Source organism: Conger conger, chromosome 5 (assembly GCF_963514075.1).
Source record: "Conger conger chromosome 5, fConCon1.1, whole genome shotgun sequence".
Taxonomy (NCBI): Eukaryota; Metazoa; Chordata; class Actinopteri; order Anguilliformes; family Congridae; genus Conger; species Conger conger.
The window spans coordinates 65014315-65041474 of NC_083764.1; the positions used below are offsets into that span (position 1 = coordinate 65014315).

Genomic DNA, 27160 nt, shown 5'->3' on the forward strand with positions numbered 1-27160 from the left:
GTGCTTTTATGATGTCACAATACTCTGCTTCTGCGTGTTCTGCGTGTTTGGCCTCCGGGCCAGCTGATTGGATGCTACATTCCTGTTTTCCAGTGTATTCCAGACAAATGATGCAATCAGATCATGCAGATCTTTTTAGAGAGCTTAAAAAGTCTGCATTTGGTTCACAGTTGCACTTTTAAAGCACAGAGAAATGTAACAAGAGAATGCAAAAATTATTTGGGTGAGCTCACCCGTGCTGTAAAATCCAGCTAACGCCAGCTAGAAAACTGAGCTGGTCAAGATGGCTATAATCTGGTCTAGCTGGGTATGAGCTGGTCAATCAGCATGGCCAAGCTGGTCATAAACTGGGTATAAGATGGGTATAAACTGGTCTAGCTGGGTATGATCATGTCGAGCTGGGAGCTGGTCTGAACTGGTCAACCAGCTAGCTACCAGCCATTTCAAAATCAATCTTGAGCTGCTTTTTCTGCGGGAACAACTACTGCACACACAGGCACAAAAAAAGGCAAAAAATGCCACAGGCTCCAAAAAAACTGGAGCAGATCTTAGTCGTGAGTGCAATGAGAAACAGACCAGACCTGAGGGGGGGTGACTGCTATGCTAAACGTGTCAGCGGCACATCGGCAGATTAATCGCGCGGCACCTGGAGAGCGAGGCGACACTCACACAATTAGCGGCCGCGCTGACAGGTCCTGGAGATCCGGCCCGGCCCGGCAGCCCTGAACGGACTCTTTTTTACGGGAGCCGCAGTTAAACCCGGCCGGCCTGTTTAAGAGTCCCGTAGGACTGCTACGCACCGCAAATCCACAACAGACACAAACATTTTTCAGAAGGAAAAGCTGGGCTCTCTGGGCCTTCGGCAACAAGATTTCACACTTTGAAACGTGAGCAGGGACTGACGGGGCTTTGTGGGAAGTGCGCTAGTTTTCTATAACGCACCGGTATTTATTAATATACTGTAAATGATGTAAGCTTACATTACTACTACAATTATGAAATAGCATGGGCATGCATTGGGTCATTTGTGTTGGGTCAAAGCTATTGAGCTCATATTCTTTAAATAGTAGATAGTGCCAATAAAGTAGATAAGGGCCCTGTCTATACATCTGTAGAATAAATAGAATAACATTTTGTCAATCGGCCCACAAACCAAGTCTCAGGTCAGGCTCACACAGACGGGAGTTGGAGGATGACATGTGGTGGGGTCCATCCATGCATCAGCACAGGGCCACAGGATCTCTGATACAGAGCCACCCAAATAATGCCACAAGATCTCTGATACAGAGCCACCCAAATAATGCCACAAGATCTGTGATACAGTGCCACCCAAATAAGGCCACAGGATCTCTGATACAGTGCCACCCAAATAATGCCACAAGATCTCTGATACAGTGCCACCCATATAACTACCATTTAAGGCATGATAAACAGAGATCAAACCATATTTGATATGAGTACCTTAAAGCATGCAAGTACATAGAGCAATTTCACCTTTCTACACCAAACAGAATGACCGCTGTGGTTATTGTCAGTCTGATTTGAGTCTTGAGTGAAATAGGGTTTAACGGGAGAGGATAACGTGTTGGGTGTTTGGGACTGGCTGTGTGGGGCAGTGAGGGGTGTTCTGATGGCTGCTTGTTGGGGTTTCCTGACAGTCGTACCTGCCACTGATTTTTCAACGCCCAAATTCAGTGGCTTGTTTCTGCAGTGAACTTCAAACGTAAAAAGAAAACAATTATTTAAATTGACGCAAGTTCCTTAGAGATTACATGAGCCAACCACACACCCCCCCCGGCCAAAAAATAAAAATCAACAATGCAGGTGGTTAAAAAAACAATGTCAATTAAAATAAACCAACTTCCAGGACCAACTGAGAAACTGTTGTCAGGAAAAAATGCAGCTGCCCCTGTGGTTACCGCGACGACATGCAGCTGCCGTTGTGGTTACCGTGACGACATGCAGTGGACCGCTGGAGGGAGGGGGGGACGACACCCTACAGTAAATTAAAACACAAGCTTTGGCTCACATGCTTCCCTCGGAGATGTGTTCCTCCTCCATTAGATTGAGGTTCTGTTGAGTGTCCGTCTGTCTGTCCGTCTGCCTGTCCTACCGTCTGTCGGTATGTCCATCCGTCTGTCTGTCTGTCTGTCTCTGTCTGTCCATCCTACCGTCTGTCTGTCCTACCGTCTGTCTGTATGTCCATCTGTCTGTCTGTCTGTCTCTGTCTCTGTCTCTGTCTGTCCATCCTACCGTCCGTCTGTCCTACCGTCTGTCTGTATGTCCATCTGTCTGTCTGTCTGTCTCTGTCTCTGTCTGTCCATCCTACCGTCCGTCTGTCCTACCGTCTGTCTGTCTGGGAGGAGAAGGGTAAGGCTGACTCACAGCCACTGTCTGGGTCTCGCAGACGTGTTCTGATGACAGTCTGTGATGGCAGCCAAGACCCAGTTGTTCTGATCCAAATACTGTGAGTGTGTGTGTGAGAGTGTGTGTGAATGTCTGGGTGCGACTGTGTGTGTGAGAGAGTGTGTGTGTCTTTGTGTGTGTGTGAGAGAAAGTGTGTGTGTGTGTCTTTGTGTGTGTGCGAGAGAGTGTGTGTGTGTCTTTGTGTGTGTGTGAGAGAAAGTGTGTGTGTGTATCTTTGTGTGTGTGAGAGAAAGTGTGTGTGTGTGTCTTTGTGTGTGTGCGAGAGAGTGTATGTGTGTGTGTGTGTGCATGTGGGGTGTGTGTGTGAGAGATCCTATGTGTGTGTGTGTTGTGTTTGTGTGTGCATGTGGGGTGTGTGTGTGAGAGAGTGTGTGTGTGTTTGTGTGTGTGCATGTGGGGTGTGTGTGCGTGAGAGATTGTGTGTGTGTGTGTGTGTGTGCATGTGGTGTGTGTGTGTGTGCGTGTGCATGTGGGGTGTGTGTGTGTGAGAGAGTGTATGTGTGAGGTGGAAACCGTTCAGTTTGCCGACTTGACAGCTGATGTCACGTTTAGGCAGTACTACCCCAATGCATGGAATGATATAGCGAACACACTATATTTAGTAATTTAGCATTAGCCATTATTTAATTTTCGCCCATGTGCTAGTCATGTAACTCAACAGTGTGAGCGTCGGGCTGCTAACGCTAACCTCAAGGCCGCAAACAGCACCCTTGTTCCATCAGAAACTATTAAATGGCAATGGCTGTTAAACTGTGTTGGTTTTGTTGATATTTCAGAAACTTTGAAATGTCAGATTCTATTAAACTGTGATGGTTTTGATAATAACTTCGATGAAAGGGTCTCATTTTACACTCCGTGGACACACGCGATCACACACACACACACACTCAGACATAGGGGGGTTACGTGGCACTTTGTCAAATGCTTCCTTGACACTTAAGAAATAAATGGCCGATTGCCGACTGATCCCTGCCCCTAAGGAGTGAGTTTTCAGTTATACGAGTTTACGCAACTTTTTGCGTGATGATGTTTACCCAGCTCAGTCTAGAGTAGTCGTCTCTCACTGCGAAAGCCAGACAGCACTTCGCTTGGGATTCAATCTTCTGGCTTTCCAGCACTTTATTCCTTATTCAAACAAACTACCTGTCAGATTGCAGGGTCCTCTGTTTTCTGAAAGCCCTGTAAATGTATCAAATTTTCTGTTCAAAATCAATTAATTTAAACCAGCTGCTCCGGTTAAAAATAGATTCTTCGACTGGGCCAGTGACTCAGCGAACACCAAGCAACAAGAAGCCTCTTTTTTCCCCGAAGAAAAAAAAACGACATTATTGTAATTCATTTTCTGAGCAGACTCGCCTTTACCCCGAAAAGGTGTGCATACTGCTGGGTGCATATCAAACCCGCTACCTCCACGTTTCAAATCAGGTTCTCAAATGACCGTTGCACCGCTGTCATGACAACGATTGTCCAACTGCCATCCTGAAAATCGCACTAAAATGTTTAGCGTTTATTTACCTTTCACTTCTCAAATATACCGTCTTACTCACTGTTGCCTCAAACAGGCGTACCGATTCTATGCTACCGATTCATGGGGCAAAACTGCTGTCTCTCACTCAAACCTGTCCGCGTCTCACACAGCTCTCAAAACCAGCACGACACAGTAATAATGAACACAGACTAGGCATGTTAGCAATAACGTTAATGTCTTGAGATTTTCTGGGTCCAGAAAACTCACATTAGATTTGCTTGTTCTTTGTTGGCAACTTATATTATTTCCTGCACCTGTTGCTCAGTTCCTATTTGCTTTCTGTTGTTATTTGCTTTCATGATATCTGAGGCCACGTTATTTTACTGTTAGCATACAGAATGAAAACGTGTGAGCATCCCTATGCTCCAGAAACAATGTGAAGGTTTTAGTTAACCGTCTCTGACGGTTGATATTCTCTCTGTGTCTTTGTAGTACACGTGTGCAAGACTTTATTCTACAGGTCTCAATGTGAGCCTTTTGACTCACTTAACCCCCCCTAGCTAGCTTACAATTGGGAAATTAGCAGGGCTATATGAACTCAACAAACAAAGGAATATAAGACTTCCAGTAAATACGCCCTTTTCCCAGATTTATGGCCCCAATATGAACCTGGTGTTTTTGGTGAACCCCTCGGAGAGCTACCCCAGGTTCATCTCCCCTCCAGCCCCCCAGGGACAGCCGGGGGCCCCTGTAGGATAGGATATTGGGGGGCCCCTTCTGGCTGAACTCCAAATTGCACATCTGGCAACCCACCCCCCGAGCGCCAGACGCATTCCTGGGATCGCGGCGGGATTTCTCTCCCGCAAACTCACGTGTGGAAACGGCTGACGGGACTCTGGGCTGGGTTTGGGAAAGGTCGCTGGTTTGGATCCCAACGGTCCATCTGCTGTTGTATCCTCGAAAGAAGACTCTGTACTAAAACTGAAACACGTTCTTTTAAAAAGATCTCACTGTGTTGATGATATGTGTGTGCGAGTGCGTTTACTGCTTCTTTGAATAATAATAAAAATAGAACAGAAACAATAGGCCGAAAATGGTAGTGTTTTAATCGGGTGGGGGGGGGGTTGAAGTGTTTGGCCTAGCATACTGTCCTGTCCTGCCTTGGTCTCTGCAGGGCTTGGATGGGTGGGGGAGGGAGGGAGGCACACCAACCACCGATAATTATCCACAATCCCCTTCTCTACAGAGAGAGAGGGGGGCAAGGTCTGACCTCTGACCTCCTCACACAGGAGGTGCGAGAAAGGTTACGGCAGGCTGAGTGCGAGGGAGAGACGGAGGGGGGAGAGAGAGGGAGACAGAGAGAAAGAGAGAGAGAAGGTTTCCACAGAGAGCAATTTGTGCAAGTTGTAGGGGAGGGGGCAGGGTCATTGGCTCCTAAATTCTAATCAGAAACCAATTTTCCCTGCACAGGAGAGCTGAGACACAGCTGGAGCAGCAGTGTGGCTGGCATTTGTTTCCCTTTCTCCGTAAGCCTTGTTGCCCTGAGTTACCGGTCTGTATAAAATAGCTTCCTGTGTACATATGACGCACTCACCCAGTGAGCAAAAGACAGCTGTAATCTAGAGGACTGTAATCTAGAGGGGTGGAATCTAGAGCGTTAAAATCTAGACGCTTGCAATCTAGAGGGCTGTAATCTATCTCGGGGTCCCAGTCAGTTTTACTCAGTGCCATAATCCAGCTAACTCAGTAATCCTGCATGGTGACCAGCCCCCAGACTATGCATTTATACCCACCCTGTATGTGTATTCCAAGGAACTGTTTTTATTTTTTGGTGGAAAGCGCCCTTCTCTAGACTCAAGAGTCCATTTTGGGAGAAACATTTGCTTAATATTCACTAAAATTCACTTGATGCGAAGCATTTAGGGCAGAGTATTCCCTTAATTCTCACCTAGTGCCAGCAATTAGGGCCGTGTCTTCCCTTTATCATGCAGGGCGTCAAAGGATGGACGCCCCCCCCCCCTCCCCCCCCCAGCTCTGAGCTCCTGTCCATTAAAAGTGTCCATAGGGGAGGATTGTCAAACAGACACTCTTTCGGCAAAATACAATTACAAAATGGCTGGAGCTATTCCACGACTGGTTCTGATGTAATTGAGGAGAAACAAACCCCATTGACTCAAATTATGAAAGTGAAAGAACACGGACATTGCTTTGTTGGATAGCAGCACCACCTTGTGGATAACAGTGATATTACAACACAAAACGCACAGGCATGAGATCTCATCTGGGCCGAACTGAAAACAGCTTTTACAATTCTTTGTCTACCAACACCTCTACAACTACAACTTAACATCTACTGCCAATGTCACACTAACTGGGAAACTTTGAGGTGGCATATCTCATGTCCAATAGATTATCTCTGGTTGTGCTTATCAGACTGTCAACATGACGTGCCTGGATGAGGGCAAAGGTCAAAGGTATCTGTATCAAGGGCAAAACTGAACGGTTTACTCAGCCTCAATCCCTTTGGCTCAATATTAGCACAACGAAGAAACACAATGTAAATAAAATCCTGAGGCAGAAATGTGTGTGTGTGTGTGTGTGTGTGTGTGTGTGTGTGTGTGGGACAGTTATGGCTCATAGTGGTATGAGTTCTGGATGGTCAGGTCTCTGAAGAAGGCGAACCAGTCTCTGAACAGAGTGATGAAGTACACGTAGAAGGGGAAGAAGGACTCTTTCTGCCGCGTGGCTCCGGCGCTGATGATGTGCAGGGCAGCGTCGGAGGCCGGGGAGGCAATGTGATGAAGGCTGCTGTAGTCTCTGCACGGGAGCAAACGTTTCAACAACGTTTTTAAAGCGTTTTCAGAACAGGATCAGCTTCTTTAGGGCTCATGGCAGGACTGGAGCAACGCCAGCAGTAGTCATAGCAACAGGAGGTAGTCATAGCAGCATGACAACTTTTATAATTCAACTCAATCCGGTTTCACAGTGCTTTTTACAGCACACTGTCACAGACACTTCACAGAGTAACAGAAGGGTAAAAAAAACTAACAGTGGAAACATATAACAGTGTATAATATGTAGGTTGTGTATAAGCTGTATAAACCCTTATTAATACCGGACAGGTTGTCACGGTTGTGCACACGTGCTTATTTATAGCAACGCTCCAGTAGCCCAGTAAATAGTAAATGGTTGGCATTTATATAGCGCCTTTATCCAAAGCGCTGTACAATTGATGCTTCTCATTCATACTCACACTCACACACGCACTCACACACACACACCAACAGCGATTGGCTGCCATGCAAGGCGCCGACCAGCTCATCAGGAGCATTTGGGGGTTAGGTGTCTTGCTCACGGACGCTTCGACGGTTCGATCCGGGCAGGGGGATCGAACCCGCAACCCTCCGACTGCCAGACAACTGCTCTTGAGCCAGTAGCCTCCAGACAGATTCTCAAGATTTCATACAGATGCAATAGGCCTTATGTGATACGGAGGGACATCCAGCCAAATGTATTGGGGTGTCAAAATACATGCATTTACGCACACAGACTCACCCAACATGGAGGGTGTGTAATCTGACTCAACCAACATGGAGGATGTGCAACCAGTGTGGCGTTATCACACGTGCACACACGCGCAGACTCACTTGATTTTCTCCATGGCGTTGTCCGTGTCGATCAGGCCCAGGACGCAGATGGTGATGGAGACGTTCTTCCTCTGCATGGCCAGCTCATGCTGCAGAGTTCCGAAGAAGCCGTTCAGGGAGAACTTGGTGGCGGAGTAGGGCGCCACGAACGGATTGCACATTTTCCCTGAGAGAGTGAGAGAGAGAGAGGGAGAGAGAGAGGGAGAGAGGGAGGACGTTCAATCAGACCCATCCAACATGGAGGATGTTCAATCAGACCCATCCAAAATGGAGGACGTTCAATCAGACCCATCCAACATGGAGGATGTTCAATCAGACCCATCCAACATGGAGGATGTTCATTCAGACACATCCAACATGGAGGATGTTCAATCAGACCCATCCAACATGGAGGATGTTCAATCAGACACATCCAACATGGAGGATGTTCAATCAGACCCATCCAACATGGAGGATGTTCAATCAGACACATCCAACATGGAGATGTTCAATCAGACCCATCCAACATGGAGGATGTTCAATCAGACACATCCAACATGGAGGATGTTCAATCAGACCCATCCAACATGGAGGATGTTCAATCAGACACATCCAACATGGAGATGTTCAATCAGACCCATCCAACATGGAGGATGTTCAATCAGACACATCCAACATGGAGATGTTCAATCAGACCCATCCAACATGGAGGATGTTCAATCAGACACATCCAACATGGAGGATGTTCAATCAGACACATCCAACATGGAGATGTTCAATCAGACCCATCCAACATGGAGGATGTTCAATCAGACCCATCCAACATGGACGATGTTCAATCAGACCCATCCAACATGGAGGACGTTCAATCAGACCCATCCAACATGGAGGACGTTCAATCAGACACATCCAACATGGAGGATGTTCAATCAGACACATCCAACATGGAGGATGTTCAATCAGACCCATCCAACATGGAGGATGTTCAATCAGACACATCCAACATGGAGGATGTTCAATCAGACACATCCAACATGGAGGATGTTCAATCAGACACATCCAACATGGAGGATGTTCAATCAGACCCATCCAACATGGAGGATGTTCAATCAGACACATCCAACATGGAGGATGTTCAATCAGACACATCCAACATGGAGGATGTTCAATCAGACCCATCCAACATGGAGGATGTTCAATCAGACCCATCCAACATGGACGATGTTCAATCAGACACATCCAACATGGACGATGTTCAATCAGACCCATCCAACATGGAGATGTTCAATCAGACCCATCCAACATGGAGGACGTTCAATCAGACCCATCCAACATGGAGGACGTTCAATCAGACCCATCCAACATGGAGGATGTTCAATCAGACACATCCAACATGGAGGACGTTCAATCAGACCCATCCAACATGGAGGCTGTTCAATCAGACCCATCCAACATGGAGGATGTTCAATCAGACACATCCAACATGGAGGATGTTCAATCAGACCAGAGGATGAGTAATCTGACTCACCCAATAAGGAGGAAACCACAATGATGGCCCCCCCACTGTCCTCCAGGTGGGGTAGGGCAGAGGTGGTCATTTGCAGGTAGCTAAAAAAGTTCACCTGCCAGAATGGACAACACTCATTAAAATATGCCTTTACAATGTCTTCTGTTTTCACCAATACTGTTTATTTATACCCTGACACTAAAATATGGCAAGTACTGGTAAACTCTCAAAATGTATGTGGATATCTGTACAATTTTATCATATTTATACTACACTACACTTATTTTTTACATATTTATACTAAACTACACATCCAATCATATGTATTTATATATAGTACATAGACTAAACATTTAGCTGTATATTTCTGCACTGTTTTCCGATGTCCTTGGGATTGGCTAATGAGAAACGTATCCTTTGATTGGCTCATGTGGAATATATCCTTTGACTGACTAATGTGAACATATCCTTCAATTGGCTAATGTGAAATTGACCTTTTGATTGGCTGATGTGAAACATACCGTCAGGCCTATGCTTTAAAGCCAGAATGGCCTTCTCAGATGCTATAGCAGCAAACTGGTCAATATAGTTGATGCCCAATATAGTTGATGCTCAATGCGCCACGGTTTAAATAAACATTTCACCAGGCTTTGTCGGGGCTGAACGTGACCCTGGCTAACACACCAACCCTGGACAAGAGGCAGACTTTCAGTGCAGCAGCAGCTTCTCTTATTCAAGCTGCAAAGTTGTGCAGGTGCAGTACCTGCATCAGCCACCGGACGTGCTCGATATCGCGGTTCCACATTTCATACGGGCTGGGTCCAATGTGGTTCAGCACCAAGTAGTCCAGTCCTCCTGCAAGTTCACACACACACACACACACACACACACACATGCACGTACACACACACACACACACACACACACACAGAAAAACACAGTTGTTCTTGTTAATCTTTTCCCGCATAGAAATACACAGATACACGTCTCACAAAAGGAAAGAGTATGCCTAATCTTTAGAACTGAAGACTGAAGACTTTACATAACATTTAAAATTATTTACCAATGCAGACACTGTTATCCTGAACTAATTGTTCACATCACGGATGTAATCATCAAATCTGGACCTCGAACCCAAATCCGGCCCTGGTTTTCTTTTCTCCTGGGTAATTAACTGAACAATTAGTCCTACTGATTGGCCAGACTGCCTTCACACCTGACTCCCAGGTAAAGGGAGGGTGAACACACCTGACTCCCAGGTAAAGGGAGGGTGAACACACCTGGCTCCGCCCTGCTGCAGCGTGTACCTGTACTCACCCAGCGCTTCCACCGCGAACTTCACCACGCTCTCAGGGTCGGCCATAGTGCCCATATCGCCCGGCACGTACAGGGCCTTCTGCGCTCCGAGCTCCAGGCACCGCTCCGCCACCTGCCACAGGGCGAGGCGCACGGTCACAGCCAACCAACGCGCTCCTCAGGCTCACAGGGCAATGGAACAGTCTCACGGCAGAATGGAACAGTCTCACGGCAGAATGGAACAGTCTCACGGCAGAATGGAACAGTCTCACGGCAGAATGGAACAGTCACACAGCAGAATGGAACAGTCTCACGGCAGAATGGAACAGCCACACAGCAGAATGGAACAGCCACACAACAGAATGGAACAGCCACACAGCAGAATGGAACAGTCACACAGCAGAATGGAACAGTCTCACGGCAGAATGGAACAGCCACACAGCAGAATGGAACAGCCACACAGCAGAATGGAACAGTCACACAGCAGAATGGAACAGCCACACAGCAGAATGGAACAGCCACACAGCAGAATGGAACAGCCACACAGCAGAATAGAACACACGCCCAGCAGAATGGAACAGCCGCACAGCAGAATAGAACAGCCACACAGCAGAATGGAACAGCCACACAACAGAATGGAACAGCCACACAACAGAATGGAACAGCCACACAGCAGAATGGAACAGCCACACAGCAGAATGGAACAGCCACACAGCAGAATGGAACAGCCACACAGCAGAATGGAACAGCCACACAGCAGAATAGAACAGCCACACAGCAGAATGCAGGGATCCTCAAATCCTGGCCCTCATGGGTTCAGAACCTGCTGGGTGTCCTCCCTCCCTTTACCTGGGACTCAGGTGTGAAGACAGCCTAGCGAATCAGCAGCACTAAATGTTCAGTTAGTTACCCGGGAGAGAAGAAATTTGAGATTTAAGGGCCAGATTTGCTTGTCCCGGCTGTACACGCTAACACGGGATGCATGTCAATCACAAAAGCAGTAAAAAGCACTGATGAATGTCAGACCTCTTTCAGGACGCTCTCTCTCCGCGCCGTGATGACGATTTGAGCACCAAGGCGGGCGTAGTGATAGGCCATCTGCTCTCCGATTCCCGTGCTGGCCCCCGTCACCAGCACCTTCGCCCCTCGAATGGACTCTGTCGAAAATCAAGGGGGTAGGACACGCCAATCAGTTCACAATTAGGGGCAGCCCGTAGTCTAGGTTGGTTGGTTCAAGCCCCAATGGAGCCGTTGGGCCCTTGAGCAAGGTCCTTAACCTCACATTGCCCCAGGGGGGATTGTCCCCTGCTCAGTCCAATCAACTGTAAGTCACTTTGAATTAAAGCGTCAGCTACAGCTCAACTGTAATGTAATGTGTTGGCTGTGTGGCGGTTGTTTTAATGGCTAGAAAAACCACCAGCACCACAATCAGCAGAGACCAACAGCCAAACACATGACAGCTCACACACAGGTGAGGCTGCACCTGTCAATCATACAGGTTACGCAGGTTAGACAGGTTCGGACACAGGAAGATTCAGGAGACACACCAGACACTCCTCAGTATGTATTAACATTGAACATTTTGTCTCCTTGTTATTGAAACCAAGACATTAAAATTCCTTGCGCCTTCTCAAAATTAATTTAAAAGGTGTTCCCACGTATATCACCATAGCAAAAAGGTGTTCTGTTCTGAAGCTTAGCACCACACACAGCCTGAAGCCCCCTCCAGTTATTCGATTTTTGTTATATCCACTCAACCTATACTTCTTACTGGCCAGTGGAAGATGGGCGGCATGGCTCAGGAGGTAAGAGCAGTCATCTGGCAGTCGGAGGGTTGCCGGTTTAATCCCGCCCTGGGCTGTGTCGAAGTGTCCCTCAGCAAGAAACCTAACCCCCAAATGCTTCTGACGAGCTGATGGCAGCCAATGCATGCAGCCTTGCATGGCAGCCAATCGCCGTTAGTGTATGAGTGTGTGTATGAATGGGTGAATGAGAAGTATCAATTGTACAGCGCTTTTGGTAAAGGCGCTATTTAAATGCCTGCCATTTACCATATTGCTTTTCTTTGGCTATGTAAGCTGTTTATTGTTGCTCCAACATAAGTGCTTCCTAAAATGGTTTTACAGATATAGTCCTCTGTTGGATTCGTCTACAAGGCCCCAGTCCTTATCTTTGTTGTATTCTTAGCACTTCACTTTCAGCGCACTTGTCCCTGGTTATGGGTATGCACTTTGCACCTTGTTGTACATCGCTCTGGGCAAGACGTGAGCTATAATGTGAGGTGTCCTCCTGAGACTGTTTCTCTCCCCACTGGGTTTGTACGTCATGTGCTCTTTGGGGGGTTCAGGCCTGGTGCCCTAAAGCATCTTTGTGACTGTCAAAGAATCGCTGATACATGACAGGGCACATTAAATTAGCGCAAATCGCATGACCGACCACACACAGGACAGAAAGTTACTGATGAATACGGGGCCGTTGCGGGACATCCAGACGAACGCACAGACAGCGCCACTCGACTCACACAATCGACACAGATCACACGTACCAGGGTCACGCGATGCCGTGATCAGACCACCAGCGTCCGCCGAACCAGGGACGCTGACCGTCACCCTGCGTGAGTTAAAGGACAATGCCGTCTCTCGACCACATAAAATCCGATTATACACTCGACTCGATCGTTTCGGACCCCGCCAGTTCCGTTAGCATCGGCTGGCCGCGAGACTACAGCTCTGCTGTCGGAGCCGGGAGAGATGGGAAATATAGAAGCCACGCAAAGCACTTCCGGTGATGATCAAAAAATCCAATCAATCGAACAATTAATAAATAAATAAATCAACAAACAAACAAATAAAAAAACAAATAAAAAACTACAAATTCAAACTGCGTCATGGGATGCTGGGAGCAGTGGACCTACATTCATGCAACATGGCCTGGTTCATGAACACAGAAGGGAAGGGTAAAAATGAACACAGAAGGGAAGAATAATCTCTCGCCCCTCATTATTTAACCACTTTATTTACACGTTATAGTCTTTAATAATTTCCCCCCTGTGAGACCAGAGACCCTGCGGCAAGCTCCACTGCACGTCGTTTTAAGATGAGCGGTTTACATTTACATTTTACGCTCTTATCCTGAGGGATTTACAATTAGTGCACAAAGACAAGCGATCCATGAGAAGTGCGATGGTTGGGCCATGAATACACACCAGGAATACTGTAGGGCCATAACACACCGGGGATATTTGTGAACTTGCTAGATCATGTTATAGCAGCTGTGTAAGAGAGTGGACCGTCTTGAGTCGCTCTGAGGTTCCTGGCAGTCCGGGCAGGAGCGCCTCTGGTGCTGGGGATAGAGACGCTGAGACGCTGATTGAGAGGTCGTTGCAGAGGGCAGAATGCGTTATTATGAGTGAGTGGTTCTAATATTTTAGATATTACTTGCAGCAGTGTTGGTAAGATTAGTCGGTAGGCAGTAGAGAATATGAACCCTGCAAGCAAATACTACTGTGGGCCTTTGGTCATATGACACACCTACTGTAGGTTATAGGACCCAATTATCTATACCCTTCAAGGTGTAAGTTCACAAATACGTGATTACACGTTCTTAGCTGAACATTCTCAGGTGGATGTGAAACAATCACGACTAGCAGTTGAAAGCAATGCAGTTATATACTTGGAATTTTTGGGGAAAAGTGCTTTTATCCAAAGTGCTGTACAATTAATGCTTCTCATTCACTCATTCGCCCATCAACACACACACACACACACACACACACACACACACACACACACCAACGGCGATTGGTTGCCATGCAATCTACCAACCAGCTAGCAACTGGGGCTTAGGTGAGTTGCTCAGGGACACTTCGACGCAGGGTAGAATCGAAACGGAAACCCTCCGACTGCCAGACGACTTCTGATTAATTGGGTTGGGTGTGTGAGCCTGGTCGTGTCTGCGAGCTGACATATACACCCTATAGATTGCCATCCAAACTAAGAAACACTTTCCAAACTACCAGAATAAACTTTATCACGTAATGTCACATCGCCCGCTATCTAGAGCACCAAAGATAAAACAAGTAGAGCAACAATCAAAGGTAATGAATTGCGTAAATCAGCAGACCTGCTATTTTTGACACGAAGCAACGGTTTCAATTTCATTTGGAGTAGGTCTGCTTGCGGAGACCTTGATTTAGCTAGTAGGCTAGACTGAAGCTGCCAAAGACGTGTAAAAAAAAAAAAGCTGGAACCGATCGTTGAAAAGTCGTGGTGCCAGCTTAATTTCTTGTTCATATTTTCAACACATTTTGGATCACGGTGATTATGCAAATGATATATTTCCGGTACATTTCGACTTCAACGTTTCTGTAGTGTTCCTGTACGCATGTTTTTAATGTAACTACTGCTATCCTAGTTTTATATTATACCCTTAAAATTGTATTAGGAAACGTTCTATGCTGCACTATTTAAACACCCGCTCCAAGTTCAACTTCCCCTTGTTAGCCGACGGATCGAGTTTCGTTAGATACGAAGCCAAAAAACTCAACTCACCTGCAACAAACGTATCTCTCCAAATGAAAGCCGTTATCGCCGCGACTATGCTGAGAGCGAGGAGTTTTGCTCGAAACTTCATTCTAATTATTTTGGAAAAACAGCGGAGTCCGAGCTGTTCTCGATCGGTGAACGCTGTGGATGCGTGAGGTAGGCTCAGTGAACTTCAGTTCAGGTGGCGAAAAACTTAGAAAAACAGAGTTTTTGGGTTGTAATGTCCATCCGGTAGTTGGAACTGTAAAACAAGCTCGAGTTCTTATCGCTCACTATACCATAATGATAAAAACTCAGCTCTGGAATTTACACTTCGCCTCTTACTGGTGTCTAAGTTCCAAGTGTGTGGCCTCTCTCTCTCTCTCTCTCTCTCTCTGTCTCTGTCTCTCTCCCCCTCTCTCTCTCTCTCACACACACACACACACACACACACACCCTCTCTCTCTCTCACACACACACACACACACACACACACACACACACTCACACACTCACATCCCTTCAAAGAAAACGTCAAAAAGTGCAAAAAATATCTCTTTATTAATGACAGCATCATTACACAAACAAGATGGTGAATGCTACAACTAATTAATGTTAATGAAAAGTAAGCTTTGGTAAAATGCAGCAATAAAACAGGTATTGCATGAGGCAGGTCTCAACGAGTTCCCAGATGGCATGGCAGCCAACACAAAAGCACATTACTGGAAAAAAATGGCAAGAAAAAAAATTGTTTCTTCACAAACACCAGAAAACAAAACAAGCCATTTAATTTCTTACAGCCAAAGCTTGGGTTCATCGGGGGGTTCTTAGATGTCAGGATGATGCGATTACTTCCTGTCTTAACAAAACGAACTACATTTTATAAGCTGATATGGGCAAACCTCCGCATTTTTTTCCATCGTCACCGCACCACAGTCCGGCATACATTTCTACCAGCACAAAGGAAGCCTTTGAAACGTAGACTTTGAGTTGAGATGCTGCCTGTGTGAATGTGAATGTCACCTACAACCGAACGCAACTGCAAACACTGATAACTCCCAGGAAAGGTACGAACCGAACTACGAGTGGGGCGACGCGCGCACCCCGGCGGACGTTACGGATGGAGGAGTTCGTCAGGAGACGGCACAAGCAGGCTCTGTGCTCTCTCTACTGAGGCTGGGGTTCACGGGGGCACTAATGATCCATTAATCACAACCCATATTCCATATTTAAACATACAATTTGGGAAGGTTACTCAAATCTCAAATATGTGCTTAAAGTCTTTTTATTACATCTATATCTGTGCCTGTGATTTATTATTATTATTATTATTATTATTTTGACATTTATTATTATTTCTTTTTTTTCTTTTTTCTTTTTTTTTTGGGGGGGGGGGGGTATTCAAGAGTGAATCCTTGCCTTGCTCATGATCTTTTATCAGTCAAAACACTCTTACTCAATTTTAAGTTCTTGGAACATTAGTCTCTGCTTCTGAAGTGCCTTTTCAAACAGGCGGGGATATGAAATGAGACCTAAAGTGCATCTGCAATGAATCAAATCAAATCAAAATAAAATAAAAACGAAGAGAAATTTTATTTCTGGATATCTATGGTACCAGGTGTGCTATGGTGTCGATATCGATGGTATGGTATAGAAATAATACCAGTGAGACGTGCAACACTAACAAGCATTAGCGCAGATATGTATATACAAGAAACTCCTTGTGATGCCAGCAATTTAACTGCGAATAACGCAAAACTATTCAGGATTTGCCTTTTTGAATTTATTTTTATTTTCCTTCAAGCAAAGTAACAGTTTTAGTTTAGTGTATCGTCTGCATGGACCATCAGGCCAGACGTTGTCTACACATCAAAGATGAAAGATCTTTCACTTACTTCAATAAATATCGGTGAAATATTTTGTTTCGGTGTGTGTGTGTGTGTGTCTGTGTGTGTGTGTGTGTGTGTGGTGAGGGCGGGCGTGTTGTGTGTAATTCCATCTGAAAATATGATTTACCATTGAACCAATGTAGATTAATACTAATAGGCTAGCTATTATCCGAAGCTGGCTTCTTAAGAAATACCCACGCACGCATAATCACTGAACCGTTAGGGGTAAAACAAATGAAAACATCAAATAATGGAAGGGGGCGGGGTTCACATATGGCAGCGCCATTGGTGTAAAATGGGAGTGGGCGGGGTCATGACATGGGCAGCGAGCACCATTGGCGCATGTAAAACGAGTCTGGAGTGAGGTGAAAGTCACTTTTACACAGCTTCCTACGTAATATTTACAAGAATACACAATAAAAAGTCTAAAACCCCCAAAATGTCCAGACCATAAAAACCGATAGTTCGTTTAATGGCCGATGGGATTATCCAACGGCCGAAAATCTTGCGAGAATGCACTTTTTAAACATGCAAAAAAAGGGATGTCCTCTTAATGGAGATTATTCATAGGTCATTTAAAAACAGCTACATACGCAATATTCCACTTTTTTTTTATCCCATAATAACAAGTACACATACAGTGCTAACGATAAGGATTAAAGTTTAAAATTAAGAAACATTGGCAAACTGTGAAGCGACAGTCTTACACAGGAACCCAACTGTGTATAAAGGCCGTTCAACTGCACTTTGCTGTTTACGTTGCTTAGCAATCACTCTGGCTTATCACAAACAATGTCCGCGAGCCCAATGTTTCAAAGCTCAACACTTGCTCGTTATCTTCTTCCTCTTTTACATTCTGTCAATTTAACCATCTGGACAACACTTAAATTAAATGTACATTTGCACAAAAGACTGATTCCATAGTATGATCGCTCACAATATAGGCTACTAGCTATACTCTCCTTTCAATTGTGACAAAGACTTAGCCTATGTACAACTCGGTACTACTGACCCATTTTAATTGTGTGTCTGTGTGTGTGTGTGTGTGTTTCTGCCTGGCTATATTTCAAGAGCAGGATATCAGAATTTAATGTCGGGCGAGTATATTAGGTTATTTATCTCAATTCTGGCAAAGTGCTTGTGTGTGTGTGTGTGTGTGTGTGTGTGTGTGTGTGTGTGTGTGTGTGTGTAAATTAGACCACCCAACAGTGTTGCCATAGCTACATTTTTGCTTGCGTCTTCTTGGCATCACCGGATTCAAATTCATAGCGGTTTCATATTTTCTTTTAATACTTTTTAAAACTGATCCTGAGCAGTTGCCATTAAATCGTATTCACATTCGGGACAGACGTGTCCAGCCTGCTGGAGACTACCGTAGTGGTCCCATCTAGCTACTCTTAATTAGGACTCTGCTCAGTGTAAACTATAAATAGTGTAAACTATTTTTTTTAGGCTATCTTTTACAAAAAAATGTTCCATCTTTTACTTTCCTTTACCGCCGCCATGTTGCAGTTCTCAAGCCAGGATTCATCTTTCACCCCTCTCAATCTTTACCGCCGAACAATCGTCCCGCATTAACAGCAAGGTAAACAGAGCTAGCGACATAACGTGCTCCCAGTTAGCGCCGCTTTACGCCAATTCCTCCTCCGATTTCCATTTTGTCAAATCCGGTTTCCACTTTTGTGCGAGACGTTAAATTAGCTTGGGGCTTCTGGCATACACGGTGTACAATCACTGTAACCAAACCGACTTTAGATGTGAATGTAAGCATGCACAAATACATGGGCCCAGCGATACATTTTATATTGATCCGGGACATGATTGTTTTTTGATTTGCGACTTTTTCCAGTCACGACTTCACCCGTAACCAAAACAGATGAGCCTGAACTTTGTTCTAAGGATATATTGGTTGGAACAGCTGTGGAAGAAATGCATTCAATTGTAACTGAACGATATATTGGTGTGGAACAGCTATTTGCTAATAGAGCAAACGTTAAAGGTCACAAATGGGAAATTAATGCGAGTCCTTATCGGAGTTATGAGGTGGGGCTACAAGTTTTTTTTTTGTGGACACATTTTACCTATCTTCGCAAGAAAAGTGTAGTGGCGGATGTTTTAAAAGTCCTTATCGTTCTCATCGTTCACGCGATTCTCACATTAACCGACGGAGCCTTGACAGACAACGGCTGGAATTCAGTTTAACGGAAACTAACTGCCCCCGACAGAAACACGAACGTGGAATTTAAGATAGATAGAATTAATTTAAATTTTTTCATCATTAAATTACTTGTACAACTTCAGAAACAATGAACATGTGCTTACAAAATTGCAGTCTACTTTAACCTGGATTCCAGCAACTGAACAGAAGCACTAGAAGTTTCCAGTAAGAGAAGAATTATGGGATTGATTCACAGCGTTACCGTCGCTGTATCATCTAGTTACTGCAAGAAAAAACATTTAAAGGTGGTTAAATCAGGTTTCAATCGACAATACCATTTCCCAACATTATTTACAAAGCACTACTGACCTTTCATATAAAGCTGAACCTTGCTTTCACAATCATACAGACAATGTATGATGGGGCCTGTATTCAATGAAAACCTAATTCCGAGTTTACGGCATTTTGTTTTAAAGATCGCCATATCTACTTAGGAACAGTCTCCACTCCAATATTTTAGAAACATCAGACATGAATAAATATAGATAATCACATATATTCAACTGGTCTAAGTAGGTCACCGGAGATCGTTGAATATTTTGACTCAGACGTTATTCTTCAGAAATCCTAGCTAAGCTTGCTTGCCTTTCGCCCCCTGAAATAACCCTCTTTCCACTTTAAATAAATCGGAAAACTTCTACCTTCCTTCCAAAGAAGCTGACCCACTTCAACCCAGCGGCGGCTCAGCTCCCTCTGGTGGCCACCCGAAGTACTACACCCAAAGGGGGCCGCTGTTCGAGCAGAGGACTACACGGGCTGGACAACATTTCCCATGAAGCACTGGGAATGGGGGAGGGGGACACACAGAAGAATGACTGGCGATGGTGGGTGAGCGATGGGGGGGGCGGGGGTGTGTGTGTGTGGGCGGGTCCTTTTAGGACGTCTTCACCAGGTCGTAGACGTGGATGTGAAAGTCGTCGTCGTATTTGATGTAGTAGACGGACGGCTTGGCGGGGACCTGGTAGATGACCAGCCCCGTCCGCTTCACCCCTTTGTCGGTGACGTACTCCACCTGCTTACCCACGAGGCTCTCCGTCTCCTCGCCCGGCTTCCTGTCAGCTGGTAGCAAGTGCTTGTTCTCTGAGGGGCACAGGAAGTGGAGGTGGTAAGAATAGTAAAAGTGTTTTTTTTTGTGTGTTTGTGGTTAAGGTGCTGAACTGGGACCTGGACGGCCGGTGGTTCGATCCCCAGTGTATCCACAGTAAGATCTACACAGCTGTTGGGCGCTTGAGCAAGGCCCTTAAGCGTGCATTGCTCCAGGGTGGATTGTCCCCTAACTTATTCAAATCAACTGTAAGTCGCTCTGGATAAACGTGTCAGCTAAACTAATGTAATGTAATGGGCAGGTCTTTCCGTGCCATGCCCCCCCCCATACGTAAATCTCACACACACACACACACTCTCTCTCTCACACACACAGCATCAGTAAATCTACATTACATTACATGTCATTTGGCTGACACTTTTATCCAGAGCGACATACAATTGATTAGACTAAGCAGGAGACAATCCTCCCCTGGAGCCATGCAGGGTTAAGGGCCTTGCTCAAGGGCCCAACGGCTGTGTGGATCTTACTGTGGCTACACCGGGATTAGAACCACCGACCTTGCGGTTCCCAGTGATGCACCATAACCACTACGCTACAGGCCACGTCCGGTTAAACCGGCCTCTCCTCCCACACCATTCCCTCTCTCTGCACCCCATTATGCATCCTCAGGTAGGATGGGCGGGGTTATGAGACTCATTACATTATTGGCATTTGGCAGACGCTCTTATCCAGAGCGACGTACAGTTGATTAGACTAAGCAGGAGACAATCCTCCCCTGGAGCAATGCAGGGTTAAGGGCCTTGCTCAAGGGCCCGACGGCTGTGCGGATCTTATTGTGGCTAGACCGGGATTAGAACCACTGACCTTGCATGTCCCAGTCATTTACCTTAACCACTACGCTACAGGCCGCCCTAACTCACCTGCTTCAGGTAGGATGGGCGGGGTTATGAGACTCACCTGCCTCAGGTAGGATGGGCGGGGTTATGAGACTCACCTGCCTCAGGTAGGATGGGCGGGGTTATGAGACTCACCTGCCTCAGGTAGGATGGGCGGGGTTATGAGACTCACCTGCCTCAGGTAGGATGGGCGGGGTTAGGAGACTCACCTGCTTCAGGTAGGATGGGCGGGGTTATGAGACTCACCTGCTTCAGGTAGGATGCGCAGGTCCCCGTCCTTGTAGTCGTCCCACAGCTGGTACATGTAGAGCACGGGGTCCTTCTCGTAGGTGATGTAGTACCAGTTGGTCATGATGGGGGCGCGCGACAGCACCATGCCCCTCCACTCGTTCTTCTCCCCGTCCTCCTTCTCAAACAGGTGCTCCACCGCCTTCCCCACCAGCTCCTCCACATCATGGGGTACCTTGATCTTATTGTTCACTGCGTGCGCACGTGTGTGTGTGTGTGTGTGTGTGTGTGTGTGTGAGTGTGTGTGTGTGTGTGTGTGTGAGAGAGAGAGAGAGTGTGAGTGTGTGTGTGTGTGTGTGTGTGTGTGAGAGTGTGTGTGTGTGTGTGTGTGTGTGACAGAGAGTGTGTGTGTGTGTGTGAGAGAGTGTGTGTGTGTGTGTGTGTGTGCGGGGGAAGGGGGGGGGGACTTAGGTTAATTCCATCTCAATTGGTCAATTCAGCATGATAGTGCAGTCCCCACACACTCACAGACACGCACTCTCTCACACCCTCACACTCTCTCACACACACACACACACTCACACTCACACACACACACACACACACACTCACACACACACACAAAATCAGTGTAACAGGGAGGAAACCTCAGAGTAGCTGAGTGCGAATCAGGTGCCAGCACATGAACAGACCAGGTGGGAATTCTGGGAAATGGAGTCTCTCTAAGGATAACTTTTTTCAACGATTGCAGTTCTCACCTACAAGCAGACGAGCGTAACTACCGGCAGCTCAGACGAGCCGAGAGGAAAACACGGCGCCCCACTCACCCACTTTCTCCGTCAGGACCTGGAGGTTGGACACCCTCTCGTCGTTGAAGAGCTCGATGCCGTAGACGCAGTCGAAGCCGTCGTACTTCACCATGTAGAGCGACGTGTTGACGCTCAGCCGGTCCAGCACGGTGCCCTTCCACTTGGTCAGCGCCCCCTTCTCTCTCCAGCTGTGCTGGATCCTCATGCCCAGGAGGTTGTTGGGGTCGGGGGTCAAAGTTTCACTCAGCTCCCCGCTACTACGCTTCCTGGGGTGGGGGGCAGGGGTCAAAGGTGAGGAGCACACACGCGCACGCACACACTCACACACACACGCACGCACGCACACACACACTCACACTCACACTCACACTTACACACCCACACACACACTCACACACACTCACACACTCACACACTCTCACACACTCTCACACACTCTCACACACTCACACACTCTCACACACACTCACACTTACACACTCACACACACTCACACACGCACGCGCACGCACACACTCACACACACACACTCACACACACACTCACACACGCGCGCACACACGCGCGCACACACACACTCACACACTCACACACTTACACACTCACACACTCACACACTCACACACACACACAGGTATGCAAGCTGTGGGGGTGACATTGAGTGATGCACACACTTTCATGAAGCCTTTAGGCCAGTTTATAGTCCAGCGACAGAGTGTCACTGAAACTAACGACGTACAATGGATGTCGCTGGTCGCAGCAACATTTGGTTCGTACTTATATAATATATAAGTGTATAATACTGGGCATTTATACACCCAGAGGAGGCCTACCACTATCTACTTTGGGCAACAGTCGATAAATCAATAGTTCATTGCAATTATATTGTGCTTATCTTGAAACTCAAAGCGCTTCACTCGACCACCACCAATGCACAGCACCCACCTGGGTGAGGCATGGCGGCCATTTTGTGCCAGAACCCTCACCACACACCACACACCAGCTGAGGTGGAGAGGGAGAGAGCGATGTTTTTGTCCAATTAAACGAGTGGAATGTTCATGAACATTCTGCGATGTCAGTCGAGCGGGGCACTCCATCCCTGGACTACAAAATGGCCTTTACACGTTCTAGGGGGACGACATTAAGCAGCGCACACACTTCTGTGAGCCGAACAACATGATCCAATGCCGTTCCCCAACTCGGCCCCCGAGGGCCTTGTGTGCTTCCTGCGTTTCATCCCGACCTCTGCATTCTAACAAGATATTAATTACTCAGATGCTTTTAATGTCCACGGAATTATGATGTGCCCTCTTAGAGCAAACATTCTTATGTCGGAAATATCCGTGCATAACTTGCAAAAATAAATGCCCCATTTTCACATCCTGGCACTCCTAAAATGTCAAATCCACAAATGCTTTCATTTTGAGTAAAGTGCTCTAACACACAAAGAGGAAGCATTTTTAACTCGGTCAATTACAGATTTTGAGGGTCTGAATTATTGATTACAGGTTTGATGGGTCTGCTGCACAGCGGTGCGCTAAAGATAGAAGGAAGAAACTACCTCTCTGTTGATTAGGAGGAACCAAAGGCCTGCACAGTTTCTAGGAGGGGACGACATTAAACAGCGCACATATGTGCAAGCTGAACCAGGGGGGTGTGTCCCAATACTAAAAACATGCATCCTCCTCTCCTTCTCTCCTCCTCTCCTCCTCTCCTCCACTCCTCCACTCCTCCACTCATCTCCTCTCCCCGTGGTTCCAGGCTGCGTTCAGAACCGCGCACTAGCACCCTCCTCACACTAAATTTCAGGCTGATTGTCAGTGAAATCCAGGAGTATGAGTCGTTTGCTTCGTACGCAGTTTTTACGCAGAACACCCAGATAGGAGAAGGAGCTGAGTGGAGGAAAGGAGGATTGTGGGACACGCCCGTCCTCCAAGCAAGGGCCTGTCATTCACTCACACACGCTTTGATCATGTGACCAAGGGTGCCATACCTCTGCCTGAAATGGTGCAACTTCTCAAGTCATCTGAAGGGCCCATTGCCCCAAAACGCAAGGATTGAACAAGAACTCTACCCTAGGGCTTTAACCCAGAACTTCACTCAACACCACAATAAAGATCCATTAAAATTAAATCCCTCATTCAACAGCTAAAGCAGGGCCGCCCAACCCTGCCTTTAGGCTAGAGGCACAGTGCTTTAAACATTACCCTACAATACTACCCCCTGTCTGAATAAGGGAAAAATAATAGCGACCATTATAAAGTTAATAATTCACCATTTAGCCAATGATTTTATCCAAAGTGACTTACAGTTGATAAGTCACTAAGCAGGGGCCAGTCCCCCCTGGAGCAATGCAGGGTTAAGGGCCTTGTTCAAGGGCCCAACGGCGGTGCAGATCTTATTGCGGCTACACCGGGGATTGAACAACCGACCTTGCAGGTCCCAGTCTTGTGCCTTAACCACTACGCTACAGGCCACCCTTGAATATATGAATATTCTCACAAAGGCATTTTCAAAATAACTTGAAAAGGCTGACATGCCGGTTGAGAACAGGTTCATTCTAACCCCTGAAACTTCCGGCAGATCGCCAAGGCAGCACGGCAACGATGCAAATATGAAGCGGGAATGTCATTCCTTCCCAAGGATGGCGGCACAAGCCGCCCATTAGCATGCTGGCCGTTAACGAGGCGCATCATCCGCAGGGGTCAGATTCCTCCCCATCATGCACCACTGCGTGGGACACGGAGGAGGAAGGAGAGCGAGGTGGTCCGTCGCCGTAGAGAAAAGGGCAAAAGCGTTTCAGCCTACCTGCCTTTTTTCTTGGACATGTTCCCATAAATTCAGACACTACTGCAAAGAGAAAGAGAGAGAGATGGATTTATTATTCATTTTCAGAATTATTACTACTCATCTATTAGTTGATTTACCTATATGTACCTGCAACAGTGTTGTTTATATTTCAAATGTTGCATTGTTATTACATTATTGGCATTTGGCAGACGCTCTTATCCAGTTGATTAGACTAAGCAGGAGACAATCCTCCCCTGGAGCAATGCAGGGTTAAGGGCCTTGCTCAAGGGCCCAACGGCTGTGTGGATCTTATTGTGGCTACACTAGGATTAGAACCATCAACCTTGCGTGTCCCAGTCATTCACCTTAACCACTACGCTACATTGAGAGAATTGAGAGAGATCAATTAAATTAATCATCACAACTTCTAAAGGAAATTAGAAATGTATAGTTCTGAGTTGACCACAATCGAATTTCTTTAAATTAATTACAGATTATTATTATTCTTATAAATGTTTTATACTGAAACACAGTCGTTTAATTTCTCACGAGGCAGATCACTCACTGTTCACTCATTCAAACGCTTCCGGGACATTATGAAATTTATCTACGACGAACAATCTTAATTTGCAGACTGCGCGACAGGCTACAGTAAGCTCCCATACAGGCAGAAACTGGCCTGAAGTCGTCGCCTACGTACTCCTGTGGCATGACAACCCCGGAGACTACAAACTACGTCACGAAGTTCCTTGAAACACATTATTTAGGCTACTAAAGATTCATTCTTGGCGGGGAATCAAATGAAATGAGTACCACACCTCACGTATATACCAATAGAAAAGCAGCAATTTTCATTTAAATATTTAAAGGCCCGGGGCTGTCTTCAGACAACTGCAGGAACGTACTACGAGACACAGTGTGCCATTGACCAACCCCGTCGCCATAACGCAAATGCGGCGATGATGACGATGCACGTCTGGGTAAAAGGGAGTTGACGAACTTCCTGTAATCTTTTCCTTGTTGCTCTTGTCCGTTTTAAACGTAGAGGCTGTAGGATGTCAACGTGTAGCATAGACGAAACACAATTTTGCCAAACATGCCAGCGCCTGTGCGCGAAAACATGCAAATGCTAAATCTAGACACATCTACCAAGACGACTACCCAGTAGAATATACCCTAAATGGCCGACTATCTTGTCAAGGCAGCGGTATTCAGCAACCATTCGATTCGTTAGCCTCGTTAGCTACCTTGAAACACACCCAGCCTACACCTTATTTCAATGTAAGATGCCAATTTTGTGTTTATGTCGATATATCGATAGTCATTGTAGCTAGCACATTCGGTACAACCGGAAATCAACAATAACAATGTCCTCCATATTGCATAACCTTGCTTCATAAAATACTGCAGTGCCCGGGAATGTAGCAACCGCTGCCATCAACGCTGAGAAAAAGCGTCCTTTTTTTATTGAAGCAAATTCCTAATTCACTGGATTTCTACAGCCACCGCACCCTCCCCCTGCGAATGCTGCGGCGCTTCGTTGTATTTATTCGCGGAATAAACCAGTCAAAGGTGTCATGCGCGTACATCTTATATTGTTCTTGTACCGATGCCTTTGATCATCAAAAATATATCACTTACTGATCGGACGTATCAGCAGCGTACGCTAATGTTGTAATCAGATAGTAACACGGACAGCACCGCGGACTACGTCACATACGAGCACCTATATAATTGTTTTGCATTCGTTAAAGATAGCCCAAATAACTGTCATGGCATTACCGTAGCGTGCGCAACAGGCAAACTGGTCGTTCTGGGCGTTCTAAATAGCCTCAATTCGCTTTCCTTCAATCGCGTGGTCAGCTTGTTTGAATAGTGACATTGATTTTGAAAAAATTACCTGTACACTATTTTCATGTCTGTGTGATGTAATTCTCTCTGCAGAACGCAGCTACCTCACGCGAGCTCCCGAAACCCTTGAGGAAAATGGGTAAAAAAAAAAATAACCGGAGAAAAAACTACAACTACCAAGTCCGAAGCGTGTTTAGGTCCCCAGTTCTGACGTCAGTGTACTACTGGATTCCGGAAGAATTAGATGTTTTTCCCAGACAGCAATAAGCCAATAATAAAGCAAATGTACTCTTTGGGTTTTCCAAAAAACCCACCCACATAAATACTATTAGTATTTGATGGCACTCACTCGTTTAATTTTAAACAGTATTTAATCGCTGCGAGTGGCTACGGAACTATATTTCAGGTCAAGTTCACTTTTGACGTAAGGTATTTTGCAGGGAGATGTAGTTCTAATGTCTTGACTTCGAACACCTTTATGTTCATGTGCAGGGTTGCCAGACTAGGCATTCGTTCCAGATTTGAAAAAATCCGGAGACACGTTTCCACCTTTCGAGTTAACACGAACTGCAGTCCCTATGAG

At 46.2% G+C, this 27160-nt stretch overlaps 2 protein-coding genes across 5 annotated transcripts; both read right to left on the reverse strand.

Annotated features, from left to right (window-relative positions):
* Positions 1 to 5948: 5948 nt before the first annotated feature.
* Positions 5949 to 15193, reverse strand: LOC133129103 (hydroxysteroid 11-beta-dehydrogenase 1-like protein). 2 transcript variants are annotated; one of them, XM_061242939.1, is made up of 7 exons: positions 14875 to 15193; positions 11351 to 11481; positions 10346 to 10457; positions 9792 to 9883; positions 9050 to 9143; positions 7543 to 7708; positions 5949 to 6712 (listed from the first exon to the last, which is right to left on the reverse strand). In XM_061242939.1, exons 1-7 carry the CDS (start codon positions 14954 to 14956, stop codon positions 6523 to 6525), a joined length of 867 nt encoding a protein of 288 aa, XP_061098923.1. In that variant the 5' UTR covers positions 14957 to 15193; the 3' UTR covers positions 5949 to 6522. The 2 variants fall into 2 exon arrangements, with proteins under 2 accessions (XP_061098923.1, XP_061098924.1); XM_061242940.1 differs by lacking the exon at positions 14875 to 15193 and adding an exon at positions 12870 to 12972.
* Positions 15194 to 15389: 196 nt separating this feature from the next.
* Positions 15390 to 26727, reverse strand: zmp:0000000521 (spindlin-W). 3 transcript variants are annotated; one of them, XM_061242941.1, is made up of 5 exons: positions 26627 to 26727; positions 24745 to 24786; positions 21954 to 22201; positions 21145 to 21378; positions 15390 to 20034 (listed from the first exon to the last, which is right to left on the reverse strand). In XM_061242941.1, exons 2-5 carry the CDS (start codon positions 24762 to 24764, stop codon positions 19829 to 19831), a joined length of 708 nt encoding a protein of 235 aa, XP_061098925.1. In that variant the 5' UTR covers positions 24765 to 24786; positions 26627 to 26727; the 3' UTR covers positions 15390 to 19828. The 3 variants fall into 3 exon arrangements, with proteins under 3 accessions (XP_061098925.1, XP_061098926.1, XP_061098927.1); XM_061242942.1 differs by having other exon boundaries at positions 26509 to 26647; XM_061242943.1 differs by lacking the exon at positions 26627 to 26727 and adding an exon at positions 26368 to 26487.
* Positions 26728 to 27160: the final 433 nt, after the last annotated feature.

Coding starts and splice junctions, on each gene's coding strand:
- LOC133129103 (XM_061242939.1), bottom strand. CDS start 14,956: ATGAAGTTTCGAGCAAAACTCCTCGCTCTCAGCATAGTCGCGGCGATA. Junction 10,458..11,350: donor GAGAGAGCGTCCTGAAAGAG/GTCTGACATTCA, acceptor GCCCTGTGGCAG/GTGGCGGAGCGGTGCCTGGA. Junction 9,884..10,345: donor GTTCGCGGTGGAAGCGCTGG/GTGAGTACAGGT, acceptor GTGAACTTGCAG/GAGGACTGGACTACTTGGTG.
- zmp:0000000521 (XM_061242941.1), bottom strand. CDS start 24,764: ATGTCCAAGAAAAAAGGCAG. Junction 21,379..21,953: donor GGTCCTGACGGAGAAAGTGG/GTGAGTGGGGCG, acceptor GTGCGCACGCAG/TGAACAATAAGATCAAGGTA. Junction 20,035..21,144: donor GCGCATCCTACCTGAAGCAG/GTGAGTCTCATA, acceptor TGTGCCCCTCAG/AGAACAAGCACTTGCTACCA.